This window comes from Leptonotus elevatus, chromosome 18 (genome assembly GCF_054856555.1).
Source record: "Leptonotus elevatus isolate MCC_2025b chromosome 18, RoL_Lele_1.0, whole genome shotgun sequence".
Lineage (NCBI taxonomy): Eukaryota > Metazoa > Chordata > Actinopteri > Syngnathiformes > Syngnathidae > Leptonotus > Leptonotus elevatus.
Window position 1 is genome coordinate 7,745,474 of NC_141256.1, and position 25,548 is coordinate 7,771,021.

Consider the following 25,548-nt stretch of genomic DNA (forward strand, 5'->3'; position numbering starts at 1 on the left):
TCCCAGCCATTTTCACAGAAGCTGTTTTACTGGATTTTGACTGATTTTGCAAGGCCCACAGAATATTGTGTTCTATCGCTATCAAAACATGGAACCTGTCAAAAGAAAGATTAGAGTCTCTTCTTTCATCAGAAAAAAACCTATATTTCTGTCCGTTTCCGTTTTGCAGCAATATTAGATTATAGCATTAGAATATAGCTACGTTTCATCATTATTCACAAATCTGTTTAAAACACTGGGAAAAAGAGGTTGTTGCAACATGGCCCTGGTTGATCTCTTATACTCTGCTACCACCTGCTGGCCGTTTTTGTAATTACTACTATTGCTTTAAGCGTTCTCTTGAGTACAGAGGCTGCATCAAAGCCTTCTGCATACTATAGCATACCCCCCCCCCCCCCCCATAAAAAACGTAGAAATAAAACGGAATGTATTTATATATTTTTGGGAGCAAATGAGAATGTAGCAGCGAAGAGAGTCTATTGCACTTCCCATGAGAAATTTGCATTAAAATAGCAGGCTTAGTTAGATTAAATTATTATGGTTTAGTATAAAATGTATGAATTATTCTTTTGTTTTATAAGCCAATTTCACAGTAAACTGACAACTACAATGTTAGCAAATGTGTTTAGAGTGAGTGGGAGGGGTAAAAATATCCATAAAAAGTTTTGTGTGTGTGTGTGTCTCACTATACATATATATTTATTTGGAGGATAAGAGAAGTATTTCTGTGTGGTGAGTGATATTTCACAGTCTCCGCCTCAAAGAGTCTCCGATAAGGACGTCCTTACCACCCAGCTCTTGAACTGAGCCAGGGAAAGCAAATATGTAGTCCACCTGGCACAGCGGCCTTGTTAAGATAAGCTTTCCTGTAGTGTGTTGGATGGCTCGCCATGCATGCGTGTGTTACTGGAACAACATTTGCTTGTCTGACCAAATCTTGAACTAGTACAGAGGTGTATTTAAAAGCTAAAAGTTTTAACAGACCTTGAGTTTGCCATTTATGGAACATTTTCTCATGAGAAGAAAAGTGGTATTGGAAGTGGTACCTTAACTTAAGAGTTCCCCAACTTTTGCGTTGTTGTCTATGTTGCTAGCTAGCAGATGGACAAAAAATAAATAAATAATACAAAGTACAATGCTTACTATAGTTAAGTCTTAGTGAAGGCCTTTGATAAACTTGTATTGATGTGAATCAGAAAATCTGTATTAATTGAACCTATCCAAATCAAATCAAATCAAATTACAATCATTAGAATGTGCCATCCTTAAAGCTACTGGATGCAGAAAATTGAATTTCGAATCGCTACTGCCACCTGTGGCCGAAAATTGAATCTGCATTTTCCCATCTTCACATACACAATGCGCACATGACGTCACATCCACAGACAGAGGACGGGAAATTCTGAAAAATCTGAAAACTGTTGACCAGATATTTGCAGGAGGACCCATTGTGAACAGCTAAGGTGTTAATTAGAAGAAGAAAAAAGGTTGATATTCACAGTACAACATGAAACAGCCGCAGGGCTTGACATAAATTTTAAAGAAACATTAGCTGAAACGGTAAATAAAATATTTTAATTGTTGCATACTGTTTCCTTCCTCTCCTTTAGTCTACCAGTTACCATTCATTGACTTTATCGACTCTTTGTGACCACCGGGCAAGACGGAAACCCCCCCTTGCAAATTCATCATGACTTCCCTCCTGCTAGTCACAGGGATAGCGAGTTGATCTTCCCACGTACAAGATAAGTGAATTATCCATTGGACCATGTCATGTTTTTGATAGAACTATTAAATAATAAACTGTTTGAGACTTGTTTTAGGACAAGGCATCAAAACCTGCTGACTTCCAAAAGTCATCATGTACAGTTTTCCGCGTGTGGGTAGCCCCTATGTACGTAATGAGGAAACAAATAATGCACTTAACATTTCAAATCGAATGAATGTGACCATGATGACGTGCATAGGAAGCATGTTAGGAAAAAGTAAATGAATGGGTGTGATTTGGTTACATGGCAGCACGGTGACCTAGTGGCTAGCAGGTTAGAGTCCCTTCACTTGAATGAGTTAGCTTCCTCCCACCTTCCAAAAACATGGGGACGGCATGGATCAAAACCAGAGTTTGTGGGTTCGATCCCATGCCGTTGTGACCACGTCGAAGTATCCTTGAGCAAGATACTGAACCCCCAGTTGCTCCTGATGCTGCGTCAGAATGAGTAGTCGAATGTAAAGCGCTTTGAGGGCCTTGTAAGGTGGAAAAGCGCTATATAAATGAAGTACCATTTACCATGGTTCTGAGATTAACTGAAGGCTGAATTATATGGAGGATCAAAACTGCCAAAATTCAAAATAAATAAATGGCTAAAAATGAAAATAAAAACGGATATAAAAAAATATATAATTTAAATATTATATCAATTTTATATAAATTAAATCCCCAAAAAGAAATGGAAATAAAAACAACAATATTATTTATTTATATAAATATATATATATATATACACACACACATACATACATACAGTATATACACAGCGCTGCTCAAAAGTTTATGTGTATATGTTTTGTTGTTTTTATTTCCATTTTTATTTATTTTGGGGGATTTAATTTTCGAATTATATTTTTTTTTACATCCGCTTTTATTTTCACTTTTAGTCATTTATTTAGTCATTTATTTATTTAGAAATTTGGCAGTTTTGGTTCTCCATAGAATTGTCCATTCGTGTGAATGTGAGCGAATGGTGGTCTGCGCCCTGCAATTGGCCGGCAACCAGTGCAGAGAATGCATCCCGCCTCTCGGCCAAAGTTAACTAAGATAATGCTAAAGAAAATGGATGGACGGATTGGATACAAGTCTAGGGTACATTACATTTGCATGAATATGTGAGTGCATATTGAAAAATGTAACCTAGACTTAAATAGAGCCCACACAATAAGAGCGATAAAACTGCGTAGGTGGGTCAACAAATTAAAATCACATTCTTGTTAACATGATTACAAGTTATTAAAAGGGTCAGGGATCAGATTTTCCATGAAAATTAAGATTGCTGCACAGTGCGATCGAGCCTCCCACTCGCGAGGAGGCAACCCAAGAGGATGTCATGCGGAAACACTTGCAAGCTTCCGTCTCTGTGCGATGACCTTGAGCCATCCCCAGAGACAGGATGGACATGACAGCGGATGGTACGAGGGGGAAAATACAGGCACAGTGTTGGTTTTACACAATTACCCACATCTACTTCCTGTTAGGCCAGCTTTCCATAATACAGTGTTACCCCGCTATACTGCAGTTCATCGTTCGCACCCACCGCTATCCGATCATTGATCGGATCGACGAATAACAACATTATGCCCGATCATAAAATTAACAAAATGCTGATTTAGTCCATCTGGTCGGTGGAAAGACTACACGTAAGTTTAAGTATGTATTCATGATTCTGTGCGGCCAACAGGATCGGATTTGAACAAAAACAATTTCTCTAAGCCCACATGATTTGTCTTTTGATATAGTATAGGGAAGATCCACATTTATACTAAAGATATCTAACAAACAGCTGTAATAGAGGATTCAGCCTACAGAACTACTCTTTTTTTTAGGTCAAGATGACTTGAAAACAATAATACAGAGCCTGATGAAGCACGGCCATGAATTTTGGCACCCCCCCTCCCACCCCCACCCTTCACATATCCTTCAGTGAGTTCATCAAGAGTTCATTTTTCAGAGGGGAACTCAGTTTTACAGAGGGTTACACTACAACAAATATCATCTTTACCTTCGTTTCAATTGTTGTTTTTGAGCATGTTTATTACATGTTTTTGTGGAAGGTGTCGATTTGGGCCATTTAAAGACCTTTTAAATACTGTGGAAAATCTGGATGAATACTGTAGATCAACTAACTATATTTTTGGTGTGAAGCCATTTCAATTGATTCAAAACACAACCTAATGATTAATAAAGATATACTTTGTCGATAATTATAGAAAAAAAATACATACACAACTAAAAAGTTATTGTTTTGTGGTTTAGAAGGAAAACTCTTCCCTTTTTTTTTCTGACAATTGAATGAAATGAAATTGAAAATACCAACTTATTTATACAATGTCACTCTACTTCTTTTTTAAAGAAGCGCCTTCGTCTAGTTTATGAACCGTTTAATGACCTGTTTATTGCCTTTGTCACAGGTGTCTTTCACGGTTGGGCTGTTTTTGTCGCAGTGTCACAATAATCCACACCTCAGGAATTATTTTAAAGGATTTAAAAGGGGGGTTGCGGATTTTTTGGAAGGAACATATGGTATGCTCAATGTAGAAAATTATTTCTTTTAAATTACCCCATTTGCCCCCGTTTTTAATGTCACACCCACTTGTCAAATATGGTTCAAGATCTGTCAACTTGTTTTAGTTATAGACAAGAAACAATCCCATGTCACACGATATAATTTGCTGATTTCGAGCGCTGCCTTGTTTTGGTACATGAAATCATATTTCATCCTCCTTTTGAATGTCGTGGATATTAAGGTTGAGCGGCAAACTGATGGGACGAGGGTGGGAGTGGAAGGAAGAGGGTCATCGTGCATCCCAGCTGCTGTGGGGGGGCACGGGCGGGAGGTCGAGTTCCTTGCATACCCGAGTGTCGAATAACAAATCACGCAGACAGGTAGGGCTCGATGACATCCTGCTTAATTTAGTCCAGACACAAATATTTTCTTCATCCAATTAAATGAGTGAATGGAAGGGCAAATGGAGCATGACCTTAAATGACACCCAAAAGCATATTTTGTCAATCTGGGGCTGATTGGAAATACAAATAAATTCACTGTCGCGGACGTTTATATTGGTCAACTCGAATCCAACCATTTATGTGCCGACGGATATATTCAACAAGTGTGTTTTTAATGAGTGGGCATGGAAGAGGCTCTCGCCCAGCTTGTCTGTAAAATGCAGGCTTAATGACTAACAGATCTCTTTGGATGGCGGTGCATCGCGTTATATTTGAGATTGGTGCATCAATTGTATAGAAAATAACAATTAGGCGGTGAATCTTTGCTTATCATCAATTATGATGGCGAGAAACACGACGGAAGTCAGACAAGTTTAGGAACCTTACGCTGAGAGTTCGTATACGTATAGCAAAAGCTATGTAAAAAAAAAAAAAGCCACTAACATTTAATTTGAGCCATTTGGTGAGTCAGCATCTCTTACTCTATTAAATTATTTTGCCATTAAAAGCATTTTCTCAGTCCAGTTTTTGTTGTTTTGAGGTGTCACAACAACATAAAAATATTAGCATCAAAGACAATGCTCTGCTCAACAGGTTTTGTTTCCAGAAATAAAAAATGTTTTCTCTGCTTTTTGGTCAGAAACCAGTGTTGAGACCAATCCATGTTCTACTTCTGATTACTTAAGAACAGAAAACGCTACTAACAAAGTTATTTTTTCTTGTGAAAGAAGAAGATCTCCTCTGTTGTGGTTTGTTCAATGCTTATATATTGTATTGTATTCTATAGTCTAAAGATCAGTCAAAAAGCTCTGAGACGGCTGGCAATATAGGGTACCACTTTGAAAATGACTGGAATCGAATACTTTGTTAAGTATTTTTGTAAATATTGAATTCAATTCATGTAAATTTAATAAATCATTGGTGCTCTGTGAAAAACACTAATGTCCTTTTTTCCCCTTTGTTTTACATTTTTGGGATGTCTGCATTCAGTTTCATCCCAAAAACATAAAAAAAAAAAAATGGACAGTAGTGTTTTTCACATATCAGCGACGAAATGTTTCATTTTATGCTAAATCACATCAAGTTTACTCTAACCTTGCCAAATGTTTCACCACATTACCACAGGGCCTCAGAAGGGAGGGTTGGAAGGAGGTTGACTGATGGAAAACAAGTGTGGAAGGTTTTTTCTTTCATTTTTAACGCGAATTCCAGTGTTTTGAAACCCAACTCTTTGCCCACACTGCCTACTCCACACAGCTGACAGCCTGCGGTAAACGTGTTAAAGTATTGTTTACCTGTTATTGCTCACACAAGGAAGCTTAAAGCATACATATAAAAAGTTAGACAGTGGTTGTGAAGGCCTGCCAACACACATAAACACATTCCAAGCATGTTTCTGCTGCCAAAGTAAACGTAGACAACAAGAGCAGATGGATAGATGGATAGATAAAAATGGGAATACGCATGTATGCCTTGGCGTTGAAGGGATTAGTGTGACTTACTCCAGAATTCCTGAGGCTCTTAACATGATCAATTTACTTCCTTCCTCTCTCCGTTCTGTTTTTATGCAATCTTTTCACTGATTTCCTAGAAAGCTCCACCAGCTATGGATGCCAGACGAGCAGAAGAGAATGTGGGCCAAAGGTTGCATGAGTAGGGAAGTCATTCCAAGTTTAATCGCTAGAGTGCATTTTAAATGCGATTCCTTGTCTCCGTCATTACGCAGGGTACGGATAATACTTGATCTGTATGCGCGCAGTGTGCGCTTACCCACAAAGCCGTCCCGTCCGACCAACTTCAAAGCCAGCTTGTCTGCAAGGACTGAGGAGTTGCCATGGGCGATGTTGGCGAAGGGCCCGGCGTGGACAAACACTGGCGAACCCTGCGACAATGGAGAGGGGCACAAGCGTTTAGTCGGACAGCGTAACCAACAGCAACTCGCCCTGCTCGGTTTCAATTGGAAAATACCTTTTCTTTCATGTGACACCTCTCAAGGACAACATTGGTGACAAGTGCCTCAGTGTGAGCTGGCAGCACATACGGTGCATAAACAGTGGCTTAAAAAATAAGTTAAAAGGGGCCTGACTAACAAACTGTGCCGGCCTTTTTTCTCGTGCTGATTAATGAAACAGATGGGTGGGAAACCCGCGGCGTGCAGGTCATAAAAAGGCCCACAATAACATTTGATGAAGCCTGCCATTGGCAATGAAGTTTTTTCAACGGTGATGGGTGGGCGAGTGAAAACAACTATCCGCTCCAAGTGCTCTTCTATTGTTGAAATTTCTATTTTCCAGTTCCTGTTCATAAAATGGCCACAAGAGGGCAGCCAATACTGGTATCGGCCACCATTGCAAGTACCCAAACCTTGAAATAGGGCCTGGTCTCGGCCCAGTACCGATAACCTGGTATCAATACTCACCCATCCCTAATTCGGTATTTACAATTTCACATTATCACAAATTACCCCCCCCCCCCTTTTATTCATTTAAAAACTTACCTATTTAATGTTTTTGTGCTTATGCCGAAGCAATAAAAATGAGTATTGAGAACTTTGAAGCCATCTTGATGATAAGGAGCTGTGTTGAAATGACCTAAGGAGTTTGATTTAGACAAAAGTAGTGCTTTGTCACAATCCTGTGGAATCTTGGTGCCACTGAATTAATGTTGAAGAAGGAGCTTCTTTAAGAAAAAAAAAAGTTGTGCTTTTTGGGGGGCATTAGTATACAGTGCTTACTTCAATGCCCTCACACTTAACAGCTCTATTCCAAATTTGTTTAACTGATGAGTGAACTATAAAAACTCACTGTATAAACAAAATAAAAAAAACAGTATTGTGACTTGGAAGTACAAAAAAAGCGAATGAACAACCTGCGTTTTGAAAAACATAAAACAAAACAAAATGGATGCCACACTTGTCAATGCAAAATGCAATTTAATCAGATTCAACCAGTGATGTAATCTAATGATGAGGATAATGCGTTGGTGCCAAACTATTTCATACTACAGTGCGCACAAGGCATCAAGTAAGAAGGAATTAAATCAGTCTGCTGCACATGAGGAAATTGAAAATACAAATGGGGCTAAGCGATCCATTGTTAGAGTGCGAGAGGAAAAAGGAAGGATGAGAAGGCCACACATACATCAACACTCTCACCTCAGAGGAGACCATCCCCTTCTTAACAAGGTTCTGACAAATGCTAACAATTTTGCAGACAGGCCGACACACTTCAGTAACCCTCATCGCTGAACATCACAGCGGTCCAATGCGCGCAGCCCCTGAACTTTGAATGGCTCCACTTGACTGTTTCCACATCCACACATTAATGAAAAGTGCGGTGATGGGAAATGATGAAAGAAAAGTACGAGTGTGTCATTCACCGGATGGATGTGAGGATTTGAGGGGGAAACAAACTGAGGTCGTGAACAAAGCAGGAAGTTAAAGACCATGCCGCAGTTTCCTCCCATCCACAACATTAGTATACAGCAGTACTAAGGAGAGTAGAAAATACGTCATCCGACACTGGGCTGGGCCTAGTGAGAATAACGCACAGTATGCAGTCAAATATGAAAGCGGCAGCACATGTGGACAGGATGTGTAGACCTACAATGGATATGGTAAGGAAACACACTTTCTACATTCATTCTATATTAAAACGTAACAGGAAAATATAGCGTGCTACTTCTTTACAGAAACTACAGTGAACACACAACTTCCGTTGGCCCAATTAACTCATTAAAACCCCAAACCGTGTAAATACATTTTCAATACTTTGTTCTTCACTCCCAAAAACATATTTATACTTTGTTTTTATGTAAGAGCATACAGAAGGCTTTGATGCAGCTTCTGACATGAAGAGGTGGCTTAAAACAATGGTAGTTATTAGAAAAACGACCAGCAGGTGACGGCAGAGTATAAGAGATCAGCCAGGGCCATGTTGCACTCTTTTTGCCAGTGTTTTCAATAGGAATGTGAATAATGATTAAACTTAGCTATATTCTAATGCTAATTGCTGCAAAACGGAAACAGATACAAATATACTTTTTTTTCCTGATGAAAGACGATACTGTAATCTTTCTTTTGGCAGGTTCCGTGTTTGTATAGCAATAGAACACAATATTCTGTGGAACTTGCAAAATCAGTCAAAAACCAGTATAACAGCCGGGGAGCGAAGGGGGTTGCTTCAGTGAAAATGACTGGGAGTGAATGAGTTAACACATCGCGCGTGTGTGTAAAACTTAAATAATTAATGAATCACTCTAGAGGCCACAAAGCGACCCGGACAGGCTCTATGGTGGATGGAAAATTCACACGGCGCATGGAGGCCCCACTGACCGCGAAACCAGCTCCCTGACCAGAATGACAGGAAACGGCTCGCACAACAGGACCGCAACGCTTCCTCCGAAAAAACAAGGGAAACGGGGGAAAAAAAGAAAAAAGTTATCGCATCTCTGCTGCGTGCACGTTCCACTCCCACAGCACCACCAAAAACAGACAATCTGGGACATTCCGAACAAACAAAAAGGATCCCCTAAAACAGCAGCTCCACTGCAAACATTGTGTGCACTGTATGGTGAACAATATGCTGCAGTTTGAGCAGTAAATGCTTTCTAAGGATTTCAGGGAATACTGAAGAATTTCAAAGCTAAATACATACTAGCCAGGAACTATTTACTTGTGATGGAGTGTTATGATTAAACAATCTAAAAAATTATCATGAGTAGCAATTTTAGAACAATATATATCTTTTATTTTATAATCTAATAAGATTACGAGATAATGTTTCCTTTAAGGCCAACACCAGCAAGAATTTTTAGTTTCTCATTAAAAACCTGAATTTAGGAGTGGCCCAACTTGCTAGTTAGTTGAAGCTGTTGTTTGGCCGGGTTTTTTTTTGCTTAATGAGCCAAAATGTATTTATTTATTTTACCAATTATGGTACTGTAATGTCCTTGCAAGTCAATAGGGCCAAACGATTTAGAAAAATAATGTAATTGCGATCCCCTCCGCCCCACCCATATAGCGAATGCGATTTAATACAATATTTTTTTTTCCACCGTTATAAAGACAAACCAAAAATGTATATGAAAGAGTCTATCTACCTCAACTAGTTATCAACTTAGCACTTTGACTTGCAGTCTTAAGCGTTCACTATGACAACTTCACCAAATTATACCAAACAAGTGTGGCGTAAAAAGACCAAAACGAAGTAGAGTTTGTTTGTTTTTTTTACCCCAAAATTGCATTGTACTTCATTATGTCAATTTGAATTGGATTAATTGTTCAGCCCTCCAAGTCATGTCAACAACTTTCCACATTCAGAAGTAGCATCAAAGACACTAGAGGCTGGAGGGCACATGTCTGTCAGGGAATGTCAGAAATAAGTGAGACTTTTCACACGTTTTAAAAGTCACACCAGATGCTGCCATGATGGACGTTGTCATGCATCCAATTGTTCGATTGCAGGATGCCGTGCCGGGGCAAGTTTTAGGTAAAGGCAGATAAATTCCGGGTCTTCTTTTGTGACTTTGGATGCGGCAATTTTACAGGATCATGTAAGAATTTTCTGGCCATTCATCTTACAGTCAAACAGTCCATAAAATAAAAAGCAGACATTACAAGAAGATGTGGTTTTAACGACCCACTAAAATGAAATTGTGTCTTTAAGACATCTGTTGTAACGTGAGCAAGATGGCTCAACTTGTAGCGGTCTTCTGCATGCTGCTTAACTGCTCTTTAGATTGAGAGCCAGGGGAGGAAAGAGTCAATATATCATCTATTAAGAGCTCTCCGTGGAACACTTGTCATTTGTCTTGACAACAGAGTACCACTGCCCTGTTTATCCTGCTGAGATATTCATCAGAGGAAGCTCAGCTGAGGAGGGCACGGCCCGCTTAAGACAAGTGGTGACGCACGGCGGTCTCACCTCCAGGGTTTGCATCAGCGTGGGCTTGATGGCGTCCTTCATAAGCACGGCCAGCGCTCCACTCACACCCTGGTGGGAGATAGAAACACGAGGTGGGTGGTTTGATATGGCATATTTGTGTACAAATATTTGTAGTTCAATGGGTTAGTGAACTTAATCAGACCTTCTCTAAACTTTTGAATGCACATAACCAACTGTGGTTTCAGTACTTTGCATTGCTGTTCCCTAACAAGGAGCTGAATGGCAAAATTTACATTAGGAGTTTGATCCACGAATTGACCAATACATTTCCAAAGACGTCCACTTCAGTGCCTTTCTGTGACTCTTCTGTCTCTCGAGCGAAACCTGTCAATAATGCACTGTGACACTCTAAGCTCCGTGGCCACTTTCCTCACAGAGCGTTCTATTGGTCTCATGTAGTCAAAATATGAACATGATTTAGAGGGCTGTTTAAATACCAATGCTAATTGAATCAGAACATTTATTGGAGGTTATTACATTAACAGAGGTTGCGAGTTTCTCCGTTGAACTCTTCTTTAGAAAACAGCACATCTGAAACGTTGAACAATTAGACAGGTGTGGTCAAAAGTTTGGAGCAAAGGAAATTATATAGTGTGCTTCAGGTTCATCCTGAGTTTTCACCTAAAATCCCAATATCTCTAACTTTGTGTCAGTAGGGTAGGTTTACCGAATACAACCAATTTCATGGGATGGGAGAAGGCGTTGTTTGCATAAAATTAAAAAATAATAATAATAATAATAAAAAACAATGTTGTCGCTATACACAAGAAAAAAAAGGGAAAACTAGTCATTTTATTTTTGCTTTAAAGCCTATCTGAGAAAAATCCATAGGAACAGAAAAAGTCGGGTAGCTTAGTGAACATGGGTGGATTGTGGAGTGAATACCAGGGATGTACGAAATTCAGAATTGAATTGAGAATGACCACTGAATTCCAATTAAATTCTTGAATTTAAATTATAATTGAAGTGACAAAGAGGAAGCAGAATTGCAATTCCATGAAGTTCAAATTCATGAATCATAATGCAAAATTCAAATGTATTTAACAATGAAACTTTACAGTAAAAGATTGTAAGGACTTTATGCAACACAAAACTTATAATAATAGTAAAGTGTAGTAATTGTTTTTCATTACTATTAAAAACCTAATGAGATGAAACAGATCATTAAAATTGTAAAAACTTAGAAATTGTTTGATATGATGGTAGAACAGCACTTTCTTTCCCAGAATACCTTGTTTTATCTAAGTCTTTAAAATGGCTGCGCTAACATTTTTGATTTTTTTTTTTTGAAGCACACTATTGAAATACTCATTCTCATTGATATGTGATGTGAATAAGTTTCTCCGAATTGTATTCAAACTCAAATTAAATTGACCATCCTGTGGGGCGGAGTAAATTCAAATTCAAATTCATTGATTTAATTGAATTCTGGGTTATGCACAGCCCAGGTGAACGTCTACTAAAACACTAATAATAGTTAAAGGTGCAAAAATAAAAATCACCTAAAAATTGAATTAGGAATTAGTTAAGAAAATAGCTATTTATTTGTCTTGAGTGGACGGTCTTTGAAGGCCAGTTCTAGAAAAAGGGTCTTCCTCAGACTGTTTCCACAAAGTCAGTACAACCTTAGACGGATTAAGATGTGTTACTAGGTAATTATGTCATACACCGTATTTCCACAGGTCCTTAAGGCTGAGGTGGTAAAAGACTAATGTAATTTTATAGGGGCGCCTCCTCTGCCCCTGGAGCAACACATGCCATAGTCCTCCCTGGGAAACCAGAGCCAGTTGACCTTGTCGGCTGGACCTGCTGAGAGGTGCTTAAATGAGATGTTTTCTTTCTTTCTGTTTGTCTTTCTATCTTTTTTTTAAGGTACAGGAGCGGCTTTACTATGTTGTTTGGGAAAGTTGAACTGCAAATCAGGGACATCTGCATTCATTGTGAGGCAGACTGTCACAAATAAAGACTTCTAGTCAAAATTATAAACACACATGAATGAAATTCACATTTTGCTTGAGGAATGCAGAGACACAGTCATGATTGGAGTGTGTGAGGGAGGGGGGATAGTTCTGTTCTCACACTGCGCGGATGCAAGATCAAACACCCACCAGGTCCTCTGCGGTGACAGGCTGTCCAGAGCGGCTGGTCCCCACCACCATGTGCGCCAGTCTTTGTTTCATGTCCTCCAGGCTGTCTGCCAGAGCCAAGATGGCCATGATCTCGCTGGCCACCGCAATGTCGAAGCCTGTCTGGAGTGTGTGAGAACAATGTGGACAATGTAAACCACAAAAAAGGCAACGAGGGGATGGATGCCTAGAAGTTGAATGATGCGCTTTCATGGCGGCTTTGGTGTAAAAGTTTGCAGATAAGATGTTATTAAAGAACACACATCTCAGCGAGACAGAGTTTAAATAAATTATGTGTTACCCTATACTGACTTTGATGAATGCATGTTGTAGCGACATAGCTGTGGGAATAAAACAAGCAGTCCTTGGTGTTGATGGCTTTGAACATACCAACGCACTTTGTGTCGCTTTTCTTGACTGATTGAAATCAACAGAAATACAAGGCAAAGAAGAATGTGCAAGTGGGGATGAGCCACTGGGAGAAGTGCAGAAAACCCAAGTTCAAAATGTATAACACAACTTTAACCACATCAATCCATCAACTGACAAAGTTTCTATTCCCTGTCCCCGTTGGAATACCCTCAGGGGCTATAGTGTATCTAGTGGAGGATGAGCCAACTGACAGCGATAAATGTAAGCATATGCTGAACCAGTTTGGAGGCTACGCTAGGTGTGTGTGTGTCCATGTATCATTTTTCACCTTCTTCAAATATTTGCTTTCGCTTAGGCTCGCTGGCTTCCTATTGGAGGAGAAATGTTTACGTGCAAGATTTCATTAGCTGTCCTCACTGCAGAAATATGAGTGAAATACATCTGGGCTTTTTCACAGTGAAGAGAGTGGGTACTTTGGCAGTCATTTGGCAACCTAAGAGCCCGACCCATTAAATCCCCTACCAACAAAAAATGGCCAATCTTTGCCGATTTTTCTCTCTGTTAAGCAAATACTAAAGGACAAAGTATTGTAAAACAATCAAATGTCCTGCCTGTAATGAATATTTATTGTGGACCATAAAATAAGTTATTTTATTCATTATTTTCTGATTAATTGGCCAATTAATCGGTTATTGGAATATTATTCTGCCAATTAAAGGAATTGACAACAACAACAAAAAAAACTTTCTGGGACCAAGTCAACATATTGGTGATCATCTTTTTGGGAGATCCGCAAAATGGCTGTATCAACGTTCACTGACCATGTAGTAAAAAGACAAACCTCTCTGATTTGTCCTTTTTCTGTGCTGGCCTGCCCGACGGTGATCTTCCTCAAAAAGCGGTCGTTTGTATCAACCACTGAAAAAAAACAAAAAAGAGGAGAAACAAAACAACAAATAATTTTTTTTTTTTTTAATACACATACGCAACCACAGAACATCAGACAATGGGGAGACTGCTTCTAGTCTGCGAGGTTTGTGTCCCTTTTAAAAGGATGAACTCTGGAACCGCTGGACTTAACAGCACATCTCTCACTGTCAACATAAAACCTACACAGCTCCCTGTGAAGTAGCAATTCCTGTAATCATTAGCTTGTCTTACGTGAATGGTGAGCTCCTTCATTATTTATGAAGTGTGTTTTGCTTCTTTGAAGTACAAAATCTAAATGTTGTTACAGTGTATTAGTAGTTATAGAACACGGTTTAATTTAGGTATGAAAATTGTTAGTTTTTTTTTTTTACCTCTCTGCCAGGTGATCTTGGAAGGATCGAGGTCAAGACGTACAAAAGAACTGACTTCCTGGGGCGTGAGAGAGGCAGGGTCGCTTTTGTTGATGCCAAGTCGCTGCAATGTTTAAATGAAAGAAATAGTACCATTCCAACTGTGGGTGGTGTCATTAAATGACCATCACCTGATAAATGTTTCACAAGTACTCCCATCTCTATCTCTGTTTATCTCTTAAAAATAATTCATATTTATAGTCCTTATTGAGTAACTTTCCATGAATTAGAATACCGATGGTATCACAATAAAGTTAAGACATTCTTCAACATAAAACTCTGGGCTCATATGAACTTTTGTGCTCTTGTTGGAAGGACGGGAACAGCTGGACAATTAAAGACAGGATAACTGAGGACCCCTAGTGGGAACAAAACAGATGATCCCACTTACGCGCAGCCTTGCAACCTGGATGGGTGAAAATCTTCTCACTCCATTGACAGAAGGGACCAGTCTACTGTACAGAGCCTTGGATCAGACAAACAAGACAATTAACTTGAGACTACTCGCAAAAAGTTAAAGATATTGAGCTTTCGCGTTAACTTAACTTGACCTCTTTAAGTTTTGAATGCAAGATTATGTTGTGAAATTATCATTATACCTTGTCCGATTGGGTCGCCTCGTGAAGCATCCTGGCATCAATGGCCGCTGCCACCAGGTTGTTGGCAGCAGTGATGGCGTGAATGTCACCCGTGAGATGGAGGTTGAACTAAAACACAGGGATTTAGACAGTGGCCTTGCCAGCAGGCCTCGATACGATCAAAAGCAACAACCTACTTAAATTCTTATATTTGTTTCATGAAAGTATATTACTGTATCCCCAAAAGTCCGTTCTCTTTCTTTCGTAGGGTTTCTCTTATTAGATTTTGTGTAAGATAGAAGCTTGCTTGTCTCATGTGGATGCTTAAAGCTTCCCTTCCCTTCCGTCTTACCTAACCCTGTAAACCTTCTAGACGATGTCACTTTGAAGATTATTTTTTCTTTTTCTAAGCAAACACTAATCCTACTTTCCTACCTCCTCCATTGGGATGACCTGAGCATATCCCCCTCCTGCAGCTCCCCCTAGACACAAAAAAAAGGAATAGCACAGTCAGAGGCAGACAACAGGACAGGGACACACAAAGACGGAGTGCTGAGCACTGGACTCCGAATGAACTTCTGCCCACATGACGCACGAGAATTAGGGTATGAAATGCTAGCTTCACGCTGACAATAGACACAAAAATTTGATACGCTCTCAACTGGCAAAAGCACAACTGTGTAGTCATGTGGATGCAAAATTTTTGTTCTAACTAAAACATTAACATTTTGTTTTCTGATTTTACACAAAATAAGGCCCTTTGCCGACAATAATGTAATTGGTTTACTGTTAAAAAAAAAAGTTTTTAAATTAAACCATATAAAGTGCCATAACATTATGTACACAAGTCACAGTAAAATAAGATTCAGTAAAAGAGCTGTATTTTTTTTTTAATCTGCCTTTGTGAAAAGCCAAAAATGTTCAAGTTTGATTTAAAAATAATAATAATAATTAGAGCCCAATCAGTGAGTTTGGCCATCTTGAAATTGCTCTATTACAGTCTATTACAGTATAAATAATAATGTGTGGCCCCCAAAAATGTCTTCAAAATTCAAACCCCGAAGACAGTTTCACTTTAAGACATGAAATTTTGTAGGCATTTAGTAAGCATGCTTTTTATGATGAGCAGACATATAATAAAGCCGAATGATGGGCGAGTAAAGTGATATCGGCCATTATCTTTTGGCTGTTTCAGGATCGGGAACATAAAGGCACACATGTCTGACGGATGCCCTTAAAGAATGTATTTATTTATCTAAATTAAATTTATTGCAGGTTCTTTGCAAAATATGTATTCTATGAACAAATGAAAAAAAAAAGAGAACAGGAAATCGCTATTATTTCTATGCAATTTTAAGGAAAAATGCTACATTGTGATATATAAAGTAGGTCTTTCTTTAAAATTATCTGTCATTGTTTTTTGTTTTTTTTTGGGGGGGGGGGGGGGGGTATGAATCAAAGGTACTTGTGGTATCGGTATCAGTGACTACTCAAAAATTGCGTACTCGTACTGGTATCAGCCTGAAAAAAAGTGGTATCGAACATCCCTAATAAAGTCAGGCCTGAAAAGACGCAGGAAGTCTGCCATTTTGGTTTTGAAGCTGCCATTTTAGCCAATTTTAGGGATGAACTGAACTTGGACTACTCTAATTAAAGTCAACTCGGCTTTGACACCTTTGGCTTAAGCCATGTACTGCTTACCTTTAACCCCAAAAGTGGGTCCCTGAGAGGGTTGTCTTAGACAGGCGAAAGAGTTGAGCTTCAGGTGAGCAGACAGTGCCTGGACTAAGCCGATGGTCACAGTGCTCTTCCCTTCACCAAGTGGAGTCGGAGTGATACTAACGGAAACGCACACAAAAAAAGACAGTTTAGCTTCACATGTCTCAATGAGTGATGGTAACACAAATCAAAGCATGATGAGATGAACTCACCCTGCCACCAGGACGTATTTGCCGTCAGGTTGTGCTTGTAGGCGCTCCAACAGGGAGAGGCGGACTTTTGCTTTGTTCCTGCCGTAAGCTTCGAGCTCTTCTGGCAACAGACCAATCTCCTCTGCCAGCTGCTCCACTGCCTTGGGAGTCTGAGCTCTGGAAATCTCAATGTCACTGGCAAACAAAAAAGTTCACATAAAGAACCTTACCATTCGAATAATTTTATTCAGGGGTTGTGCTGAATTGGGCACATTCCTCAGTAATGGGAGCTTCATGTACCTTGGTACGGGCGTCAAGGGCTGTAGTTTGAGACTGCGCAGTCGCCAGGTTCGATACTGCTGCTCTTGGAGCCTGCGACTGCTGCTGTGCACCACATTCTTGTACAAAAAAAATAAAACAACAGTAAGAACACAACAAAAAGGTAAGAGAACTCTGGGTGACCAAAAAAGGCATACCTGTATTCTGTACGCTGCCGTGAGATACGCCAGCCCGGATTTTGAAGACATCCCTTTGCTGACTAAAAATGGAGAAAGCGCACTTTTGTTTCGGTCTCATATAACTTTTTTGTTAAAGAACTAGGTGGTTACAAGTAAACATATTTTTCATCAGGGGACTATCACTCACAACAAAAATAACTTTCTGTGGGAGACTCATCACTCATGCCACACAGACTGGTTTGTTTTGGATACATTATGCATTGGGTTGATTGTACTTGTAGTCCAGTGGTTGAGGCCCACTGTTTTACAGTACCTGTGTTTATGGTGGGCTCCCAGCGGATGACCGCAGCCCCTGGCCTAATCCAGGTAGATGGAATGTCAAGATCCTCTGGGCCAAGTAGGACCACAGCATCAGCCTCCATCACCTGGGAAAATGATTAACATGAGTAATAAAACAACAACAGTCAAGACAAGCCACAAGAAATTAAAAGGGACCTGTCTCTGTAAGTTCTTGAAATTGGAATGGCTTTTAAAAGCTGCCATTCCACTTCTCTCCAGCAGGCACTGCAGGGCCACTCCAAGAGGTCCTTCAGCGCCGATCATTAGCACTGTTCTTCCTTCTACGGGAGAATCTATCGCAAAATATTTTCATTTAACAATATGTGCAGCCTTCATTAATATTTACTCATTCCCCACTTAAAAAAAAAATTTAATCCGCTGATTTTTGGCCTTTTCCGCCCCCAACCCACACACACACACAAATTAACACATTAAAATATCAGTCAAAGATCAGTTGCAAGCCACCCCCAAAAAGAAAAAGATAAGTTAAATTAAACACATTTTAATAAAAAGTATTTATATTAGTCATGTTTTTGTAAATTAATAGGTTATCTGGATTTTATTCCGCCAAATATTCTGAATCGGCCTAAAAAATATATATAAGCCATCGTTCGTCCAATTTTTTTTTTTACTTGCAAGTAGTGTTAATTTTATCAGTCATTTTTAAATTTAGTCTCAGTTTTAGTCCAGTTTCAATCACGCTTGTTTGTTTTTATTGTTTTGTATCGTATCGTTTTACCGTTTTTATTTAGCACATTTTTAGTCGACTATTTTATTCGTCTATTTTGAGTCAACAAAAATTGTCAACATTTTAGTCAGGACAATCATTTTACCCGTCAGCAGATAATATTGAACATTTCGGATCTAAAACTATTTCACATAAAATGTCTTCTCATCTTTTTGATGAAAAACAACTTTACACACAATTACAGTATATTAACAAGTGGCTACAATGGCCCCATGCTATGTGCTAATAAATTAGCCAGCATTTTAGTTAGCGGTCAGATTAACATTATTGTTGGAACGTTATAGTCATTGGATCGATGTTACGTTATAACTATAATTTACTTCTTGTTCTTTTTTTTTACCTTTCACCATGAATCCACCTCCTGTCTGTCCCATGTGTTTGTGCATGTTGCACTCACTAGCTGCAGATTTGAAAAGGGGTGTGTCACATGACAGATTAGCAGAGCCAAGATTTTACAAAATCATATAATTTTAGGGTCGTTTTTGTTGATGAACTAAGAAGTCAATAGATTTTAGTCCTGTTTTTATTCAGTTCAAAATATTTTCGTCTCGTCTTCATAAGTCGACGAAAATTTGTACTAATTCAGTCCCCATTATTGTTTATTAATGAGGGTTTTATTCTAGTCTAGTTTAGTTTTAGTCCGGTAAAAATGTGTGTTGACGAAATAATTTTTGTTTAGTTTTCATTGATGAAATTAACACTACTTGCAGGCGAAAAATGAGATGCAAGAGATGTATTGTGGCAGTGGATTTGAACCATTTCACAATAAGCAGCAGTATAGCCTAGTGAAGAAATTATATATATATAAAAAAAAAAAGAAGAAAGAAGACGATGCTTCACGCTGTTTAATCCCACTCACAGTTTACTGTCAAACTAAACATAAAACAAAGAATCACATATTTAATAAAAAATAAATAAAAAAAACATAACCTTGCCTTATAGTTAACTATATTAATGGTAATAGATTAAAAAAATTTAAATAAAGAAGACACTTTTAAGTCTGTAAAAGTGCGTGTTAAGAATTAGTTTAAAAACATGTCACAAGGTATCGTGCGTGATTAACTCACCGTGTTTTTGCAACAGATCCATTACAGCGCTGGCAACAGGCGGCACAAAGCCTTTGCTCAGGTCCCCTTGCACCAAGGTACCCATGTTCAAATATGTTATCCTAAGATGGGGAAAAGCACAAGTACTGAATTAGTCTTAGTAACAAGCAGAAAAGTTATAATTAGATTTGTCTACAATTCAGTTGAGGACTATGCTGTACAGTGTATGCCGTTGAAATTATTACACAGGATACACACAAACAACTGTTGAACATTTATCTGTGTACCCCGTCTTGGATAAAAGACGTGCACAAATGGGGTCACTTTGGCCTTTAGTGAAGCCGTTCAACTTTCAGGCTAATTTCAACTGCCTGCCCAGAGGACCAACTTTGACTCCACATTCTCCAACCTTCTCTTATTTGGACACAATCTGGCACATGTACCGGTAGCGTTTTTGAGAAACATACTACTGTATCTATAACATAAGCGGGAATGCGCTACAGCGTTCCCCTGCCTAGTCACAATTTTCTACTTGCGAATTCACTCTTTGTTTATATAACTTATCCTCCTACTTGCTGCTTTTATGATCTTACTAAAAATGCCATAATAATGGCACCAAAGTCTTGTCAAACAGAACAGTGGTCCTACTTTTCTGTTAGCTAGCTAGTGCTTTGGCGCCAACTTGTGGCATCTTGGTGCCAAGAAACTGTGTGGAAGTGTCACATCTCAACTGGGAGTCGAGTTTCAGTCAGAGGCAGGAACAAAAAAAAGTTACTTAATTGACTGTTTTTTTTTTATTAATTGCCAGATAAATCCGTTACAAGAATTGTATTCTGCCAAATATTGGAATCCACCTAAAAAAAAATAATTAAAAAAAAAATCATTAAAAAAAAAATCGATCGAGCCATAGTTTAAATTATAATATAGGCAATAATATAATATAATATAATATAGGCAATTATTTCAAACATTTAGGAGGGGCGTCAATTGCTTGATTACGGTAATGATTCGCAGCAAGGCCCACCCCCATTCCTGTATTTTAAAGCAGTCCATTTTAATGACATACGCATTCAATAATTAAACCTCTGTATATGTGAGCTGTGCCTCTCTGAAGTTTTTTACCCATCTATATCCTTCTCAGGTTTGAGAGTGTCAAGCACTCGGCTGGTGAGGGAAGCAGGGGGGAGGTGGAGGTAGATGCCGTGCACCTTGGGGTCCTCGTTCAGCTTTAACACCTCCTCGACAACCTATTCATGTGGACAGAGCAAACGCGTGATGCAACTTGGGCTAGCAGCCGAAAACGTTCACAAATGGAACACACAACAAATAACATAAGGAAATGAGCGATTGGATTATGTAAAAAGAGAAGCACTGTCAAAGAGAAGTAAAGCAACAAGGTCATGCAGATAGATTGTAATATAATGTTAGTTTTATCTTTGCGCACACCAGAAGACACAAAAGTGTTTTTCCACCTAAATGTATACTTTACTGACACGGGTGTGGGGAATTTTGATACCACAAAGTGAACCAGTTGCTGTGTGCTGCCACCGTGTAAGTTATGAAACTCAGTATACACGCAGTAGTTTATACGTCTATGCTGAAAATTTGACTGACAAATACAGACAAATGGGGAAACATTGTGAACATATCAATAATAATCCTCCACTTGCACTACTGATACAGCTGCACACTAACACTTAAACGGATAAAGGCCAAGATCCAACGTGAAGTCAATTTCTTCTCATGTGAGATGTTAATGAGTCACAGTTGAGCAATCACCTAATTGGATTTTGCAATTCAGATGTTGCTGATCACATGCCATGCAAACAAACAGCCGACAGAATGCTAAAGGCATGCACGGGCTCGCTAAAAAATGAAGGGCCTGAAGAGTTTTGCTTCACTTACTTCGTCCTCGCTGCGATCCTTGGCTAGACAGATTTGCGTGACGTTTAAACCGACCTGCGGGAGAATGTGATTGAAAAGAGATCAGCGGGAAACTTGGTATACAACGGCGAGGAAGAATGAAAGGGAGTATAGGAATTACCTTTCCTGCTATTTTCTTATTGATCTCCAACAGGCTGTCATCTTCACCCACCTTTGAAATAAAGTTAATCTGAAGACTAAAAAAAGCATATGACATTTTAAGTGAGCTTTAGTATAAAAGCCATAGACTACCTGTATGATGGCAAGCAGCGGCTGGACAGCAGGATTTCTTCTTTGCAGGGCCACTATTGCCTCTTTTGTGCTTTGAACTACATCCCTGCGGCAGAAAACAGGACATAAACAGATTTGTATCGTGCTTTTTGGGACACTCGAAGTACACTTCGCAATTCCGTCTAAGGCCCAACCGATATAGAATAATTTGTTCCATAGTATTTGTTAAATGTTATAACAAGAGAAGAATTTTAAGTACAAAAACATGCAAAAAAAACTAGGGATGCACGATAACGCTATTTTCAACCGATACCGATAAACCCGAAATTTAAAAAGTGCAGATGTCGATAACCGATAAGTAAGCCGATAATTATTTGCAAAATTTACTTGAATACAAATATACTCTATAGTCTTTCAATAATTGTGTTAAGCACTAGGGGTGTGCCCAAAAAAATCGATTCTCATAAGAATTGCGATTCTCATTTAGTACGATTCAGTATCTATTTTAAATGTCCCAAAATGAATTGTATTTAAATTATTTTATACTGTCTTGCCTTTGTCTGTGTATGCCTTTATTTGGAGCGCAGTTCATGTTGTACCCGGTTTGGCCACTGAGGGGCAGTGTGGTTCCACAAAGTCTAATACACTGTTAAGTTGCAGCCACATTAGAGAGTAGAAAGAAAAAGTCACGATCAAGTTATTCCAATAAAAGTTTGTTTGTTTTCAACGTAGAGCCGTTCTTTTGAGTGATAAAAGTGCCGCGAGTAGCGCATTAATTAGCATTAGCGAGTCAGACTGGAGTAGAGCATTACAATGCGTTGCACATCTATAGATTGAAGCAAAAATCACTGTCAATCAAATCATTTTGAATCAAAAATCTTTCTTAATCCAAAATCGATTCCGAATCGAATCGCAGACCCAAAAATCGGAATCGAATCGTGAGACAATCAAAGATTCCCACCCCTATTAAGCACCATGAAGCTGAATTTTATTGATATCTCTGCTTCAAAGACAACTAGTAACTCATTTTGAGTTTGCTATGTTTAAAAAATGTAACAAAAAACTCAGGTGGTAACATTTTGGGGAGACACAGTAAAGAAAGACCACACTGGCGACTACCATGTCACCATGATACGTCTTCTGTGAACACGAGGTTGCGCACATTATGACATCACAAATATCCGACACAACCATAGCAGAGGGGAAGGTTTGAGGCACAAACACAACAGGTGGACCAACGTGGCATGTCTATTATTATCGGCGGATTTCTTTATTATCTGGTTTATCTGTATGATGTCAAATTGTTTGATAATTGCCGATAATTATCAGCAGATTTTTTAATTATCTGTTTGACGTCAAATTGGTCGATAATTGCCGATAATTATCGGTCACCAATATTATTGTGCATCGCTAAAAACATGACTATAAAGCTTATCAACACAGACATTGCGTCTTAATGGGCACATGAGAGGTTGGAGAAGGATGTAATTCTCACAGAATAACATTCTGTCAGCCATGCATATACTTTACTTACTGAGCAGCATTTGGGCCATTCTTCCATCACATGTGTGACATTCTCAAATCAATTATGTTGTTCTTCCGGCCTTCAAACTTAGGCAATAATTGAGACCTTATAAATTGCTCACAAACATATGTGAAGTCACTCACGTGACGCAGCACATTTGCCTTTGTATTTCTGAGAAGGGAAGTGAAAAAGCTAAAACTACTTATGTATGCTGACAGAGCTAACCTAAGACACAATAAATATCATATAATTTATAAGGTCTCAGTTATTGCCGAAGTTTGAAACCCTGAAGAACAACAGAATTGTTGTGAGAATGTCACACACGTGACGGGAGAATGGCCCATTGCAGTTTCATGAGAAAGTAAATAAGATCACTTTTTAATCGTCAAAAACCAGGTGATTATTGTATTTGCAAAGGCTTACTAAAATCGGACAATATAACTGGCTAGACAATTAATCGGCCGGGTTCTGATTCTTTCAACTTAACAATAACAAATTAGTCCGCAATAGCCACATATTCAGAGTTAAGTACCTTAACTTCTGAACTTTAAATAAAGTGTAGCTGCTGTGCGGACTTGTATTTGTGTTTTGGAAGTTTGCCTTTAAGGGGTGTGGCCTCAGGAGCTGGAGTCAGTTTGGCCAGTGTTTTCTGTTTTCTGTTCTGTCTGTGAGGTCGACAACAGCTCCTTGCAAGTGTTCTCATTTTGGAGTTGAGCATTTGACTGATTGTCCTGTTCAATAATCAGCTGAAAGTGGAGACGTAGCTCTCCTTGCCCACATGTGAGGGCATACCATAATCACTCAATTGAATGATTGGCTAAACTAAAGAAGCATTAGTGAGATATTTTAGGGGTTGAACAAATACAATTTCAATAACAATTCAAATAATACATTTAAATTCAAAAATTTCATTCAAATAATGTCCTTTTCATTTTATTTTATGTTAAAGTGATGAAACACAAATTTTTATCACCAGCTAAGTAAAGGAAACGAGGCTGAAGTATTGTAGTTGAAGCACACTTTATTGAACATTTATACTTGACTCAATAATAAATGTTCGGTTGCCCAAGATATGCGCGACATGACGACACATGTATGCCTTCAATGAATGAATGAATTAATGAATGAAGTCCATTCTGTGACGAAATGTGTGACTATGTGTTAACCTGCCACCCTCCTGTCCGGTTATTAACGACCATGTGGAAGGCAACCAAGAAGCGAGGTTACATCAGCTAGCGGCTGAGGGAAGCCTCTAATCATACCCGGGAAACGTGCGTATTTGGGGGCTAGCCAAAAACGCAACAAACAGCGGAAGTTTTGGCCAGCCGGGAGATTAAATACGACTCGATGTTTTAACTACAAGTCAAACAAACAAAAATACAACAATAGATGTTGCTTACCTGAGAGAGCGGTCGAAGTCACCGCCGTCTCGTTTCCGCGACTGCTTCCCGAAGTAGTAGTCGGCCAGTTTGGCGTTGGTGCCGCTGTTAGCCGGAGCGCTCGCCGCCCGCACCACAAGCCGGCTGTGAGCCACGCCGATCGGATGGCATCTCCGCGGTAACCCGCTGACACTGCTTCCGTGTCGGGCATGGTGCATCCGAAGAGCGACGTTGCAACAAGTGCTACGAATTAAGTATAATTTCATCTTCGCTTTTTCGCGTCTTCGTTCTTTTAAAAAATCAAAAATTTGGTTTACAACTTGGTTACTTCTGCCCGGTGTAAGGGGAGAGCCAACGAAGTCGCCAAACTAGCAAGAGAAGATAACAGGGTCCTGATGGAGACTTGGCGCCTTCAGAGACCGTACGAAATGTGGATTTTATTTTGGGCGCAAAAAGAAACAAAACAACATTTGACTCTTGGACATGTCACACATAAAAGCAATACATTATTACAATATAATTTGTTTAGTTTTTTTGTCGGAAGTGGCACATTTTAACAGAAAAATATTTGTAATGTCGTGCGTAAACAACAGTACTTCATATTTACGAGTTACCCCTGAACGCAGCAGCGTGTCAAACGTTGAACGCTCGCATGTCGCTTTGAAACAGTTCAAATAAGGCCAAATAGATCATGAGATACCACTTAACTAGTGATAAACAGGTAAAAGTTTGTCTCTTTCTATCTATCTATCTATCTATCTATCTATCTATCTATCTATCTATCTATCTATCTATCTATCTATCTATCTATCTATCTATCTATCTATCTATCTATCTATCTATCTATCTATCTATCTATCTATCTATCTATCTATCTATCTATCTATCTATCTATCTATCTATCTATC

General features: G+C 39.0%; 1 protein-coding gene across 1 annotated transcript in view; it reads right to left on the minus strand.

The window, feature by feature from the left end:
* Nucleotides 1–25,038, minus strand: part of mthfd1l (methylenetetrahydrofolate dehydrogenase (NADP+ dependent) 1 like) — a 37,080-nt gene extending 12,042 nt beyond the window's left edge. Inside the window, exons 1-20 of the mRNA XM_086061770.1 lie at nt 24,662–25,038; nt 21,758–21,842; nt 21,627–21,677; nt 21,488–21,541; nt 20,705–20,829; nt 19,604–19,704; nt 17,945–18,081; nt 17,763–17,874; nt 17,468–17,529; nt 17,292–17,389; nt 17,013–17,186; nt 16,783–16,919; nt 15,517–15,563; nt 15,103–15,210; nt 14,895–14,969; nt 14,465–14,567; nt 14,005–14,081; nt 12,774–12,914; nt 10,645–10,713; nt 6,491–6,602 (exon numbers count right to left, since the gene is read on the minus strand). Coding sequence (XP_085917896.1) covers nt 6,491–6,602; nt 10,645–10,713; nt 12,774–12,914; nt 14,005–14,081; nt 14,465–14,567; nt 14,895–14,969; nt 15,103–15,210; nt 15,517–15,563; nt 16,783–16,919; nt 17,013–17,186; nt 17,292–17,389; nt 17,468–17,529; nt 17,763–17,874; nt 17,945–18,081; nt 19,604–19,704; nt 20,705–20,829; nt 21,488–21,541; nt 21,627–21,677; nt 21,758–21,842; nt 24,662–24,906 — 2,113 coding nt within the window. The 5' untranslated portion in view covers nt 24,907–25,038. The remainder of the gene's footprint in view (nt 1–6,490; nt 6,603–10,644; nt 10,714–12,773; nt 12,915–14,004; nt 14,082–14,464; nt 14,568–14,894; nt 14,970–15,102; nt 15,211–15,516; nt 15,564–16,782; nt 16,920–17,012; nt 17,187–17,291; nt 17,390–17,467; nt 17,530–17,762; nt 17,875–17,944; nt 18,082–19,603; nt 19,705–20,704; nt 20,830–21,487; nt 21,542–21,626; nt 21,678–21,757; nt 21,843–24,661) is intronic.
* Between the last annotated feature and the right edge of the window lie 510 nt (nt 25,039–25,548).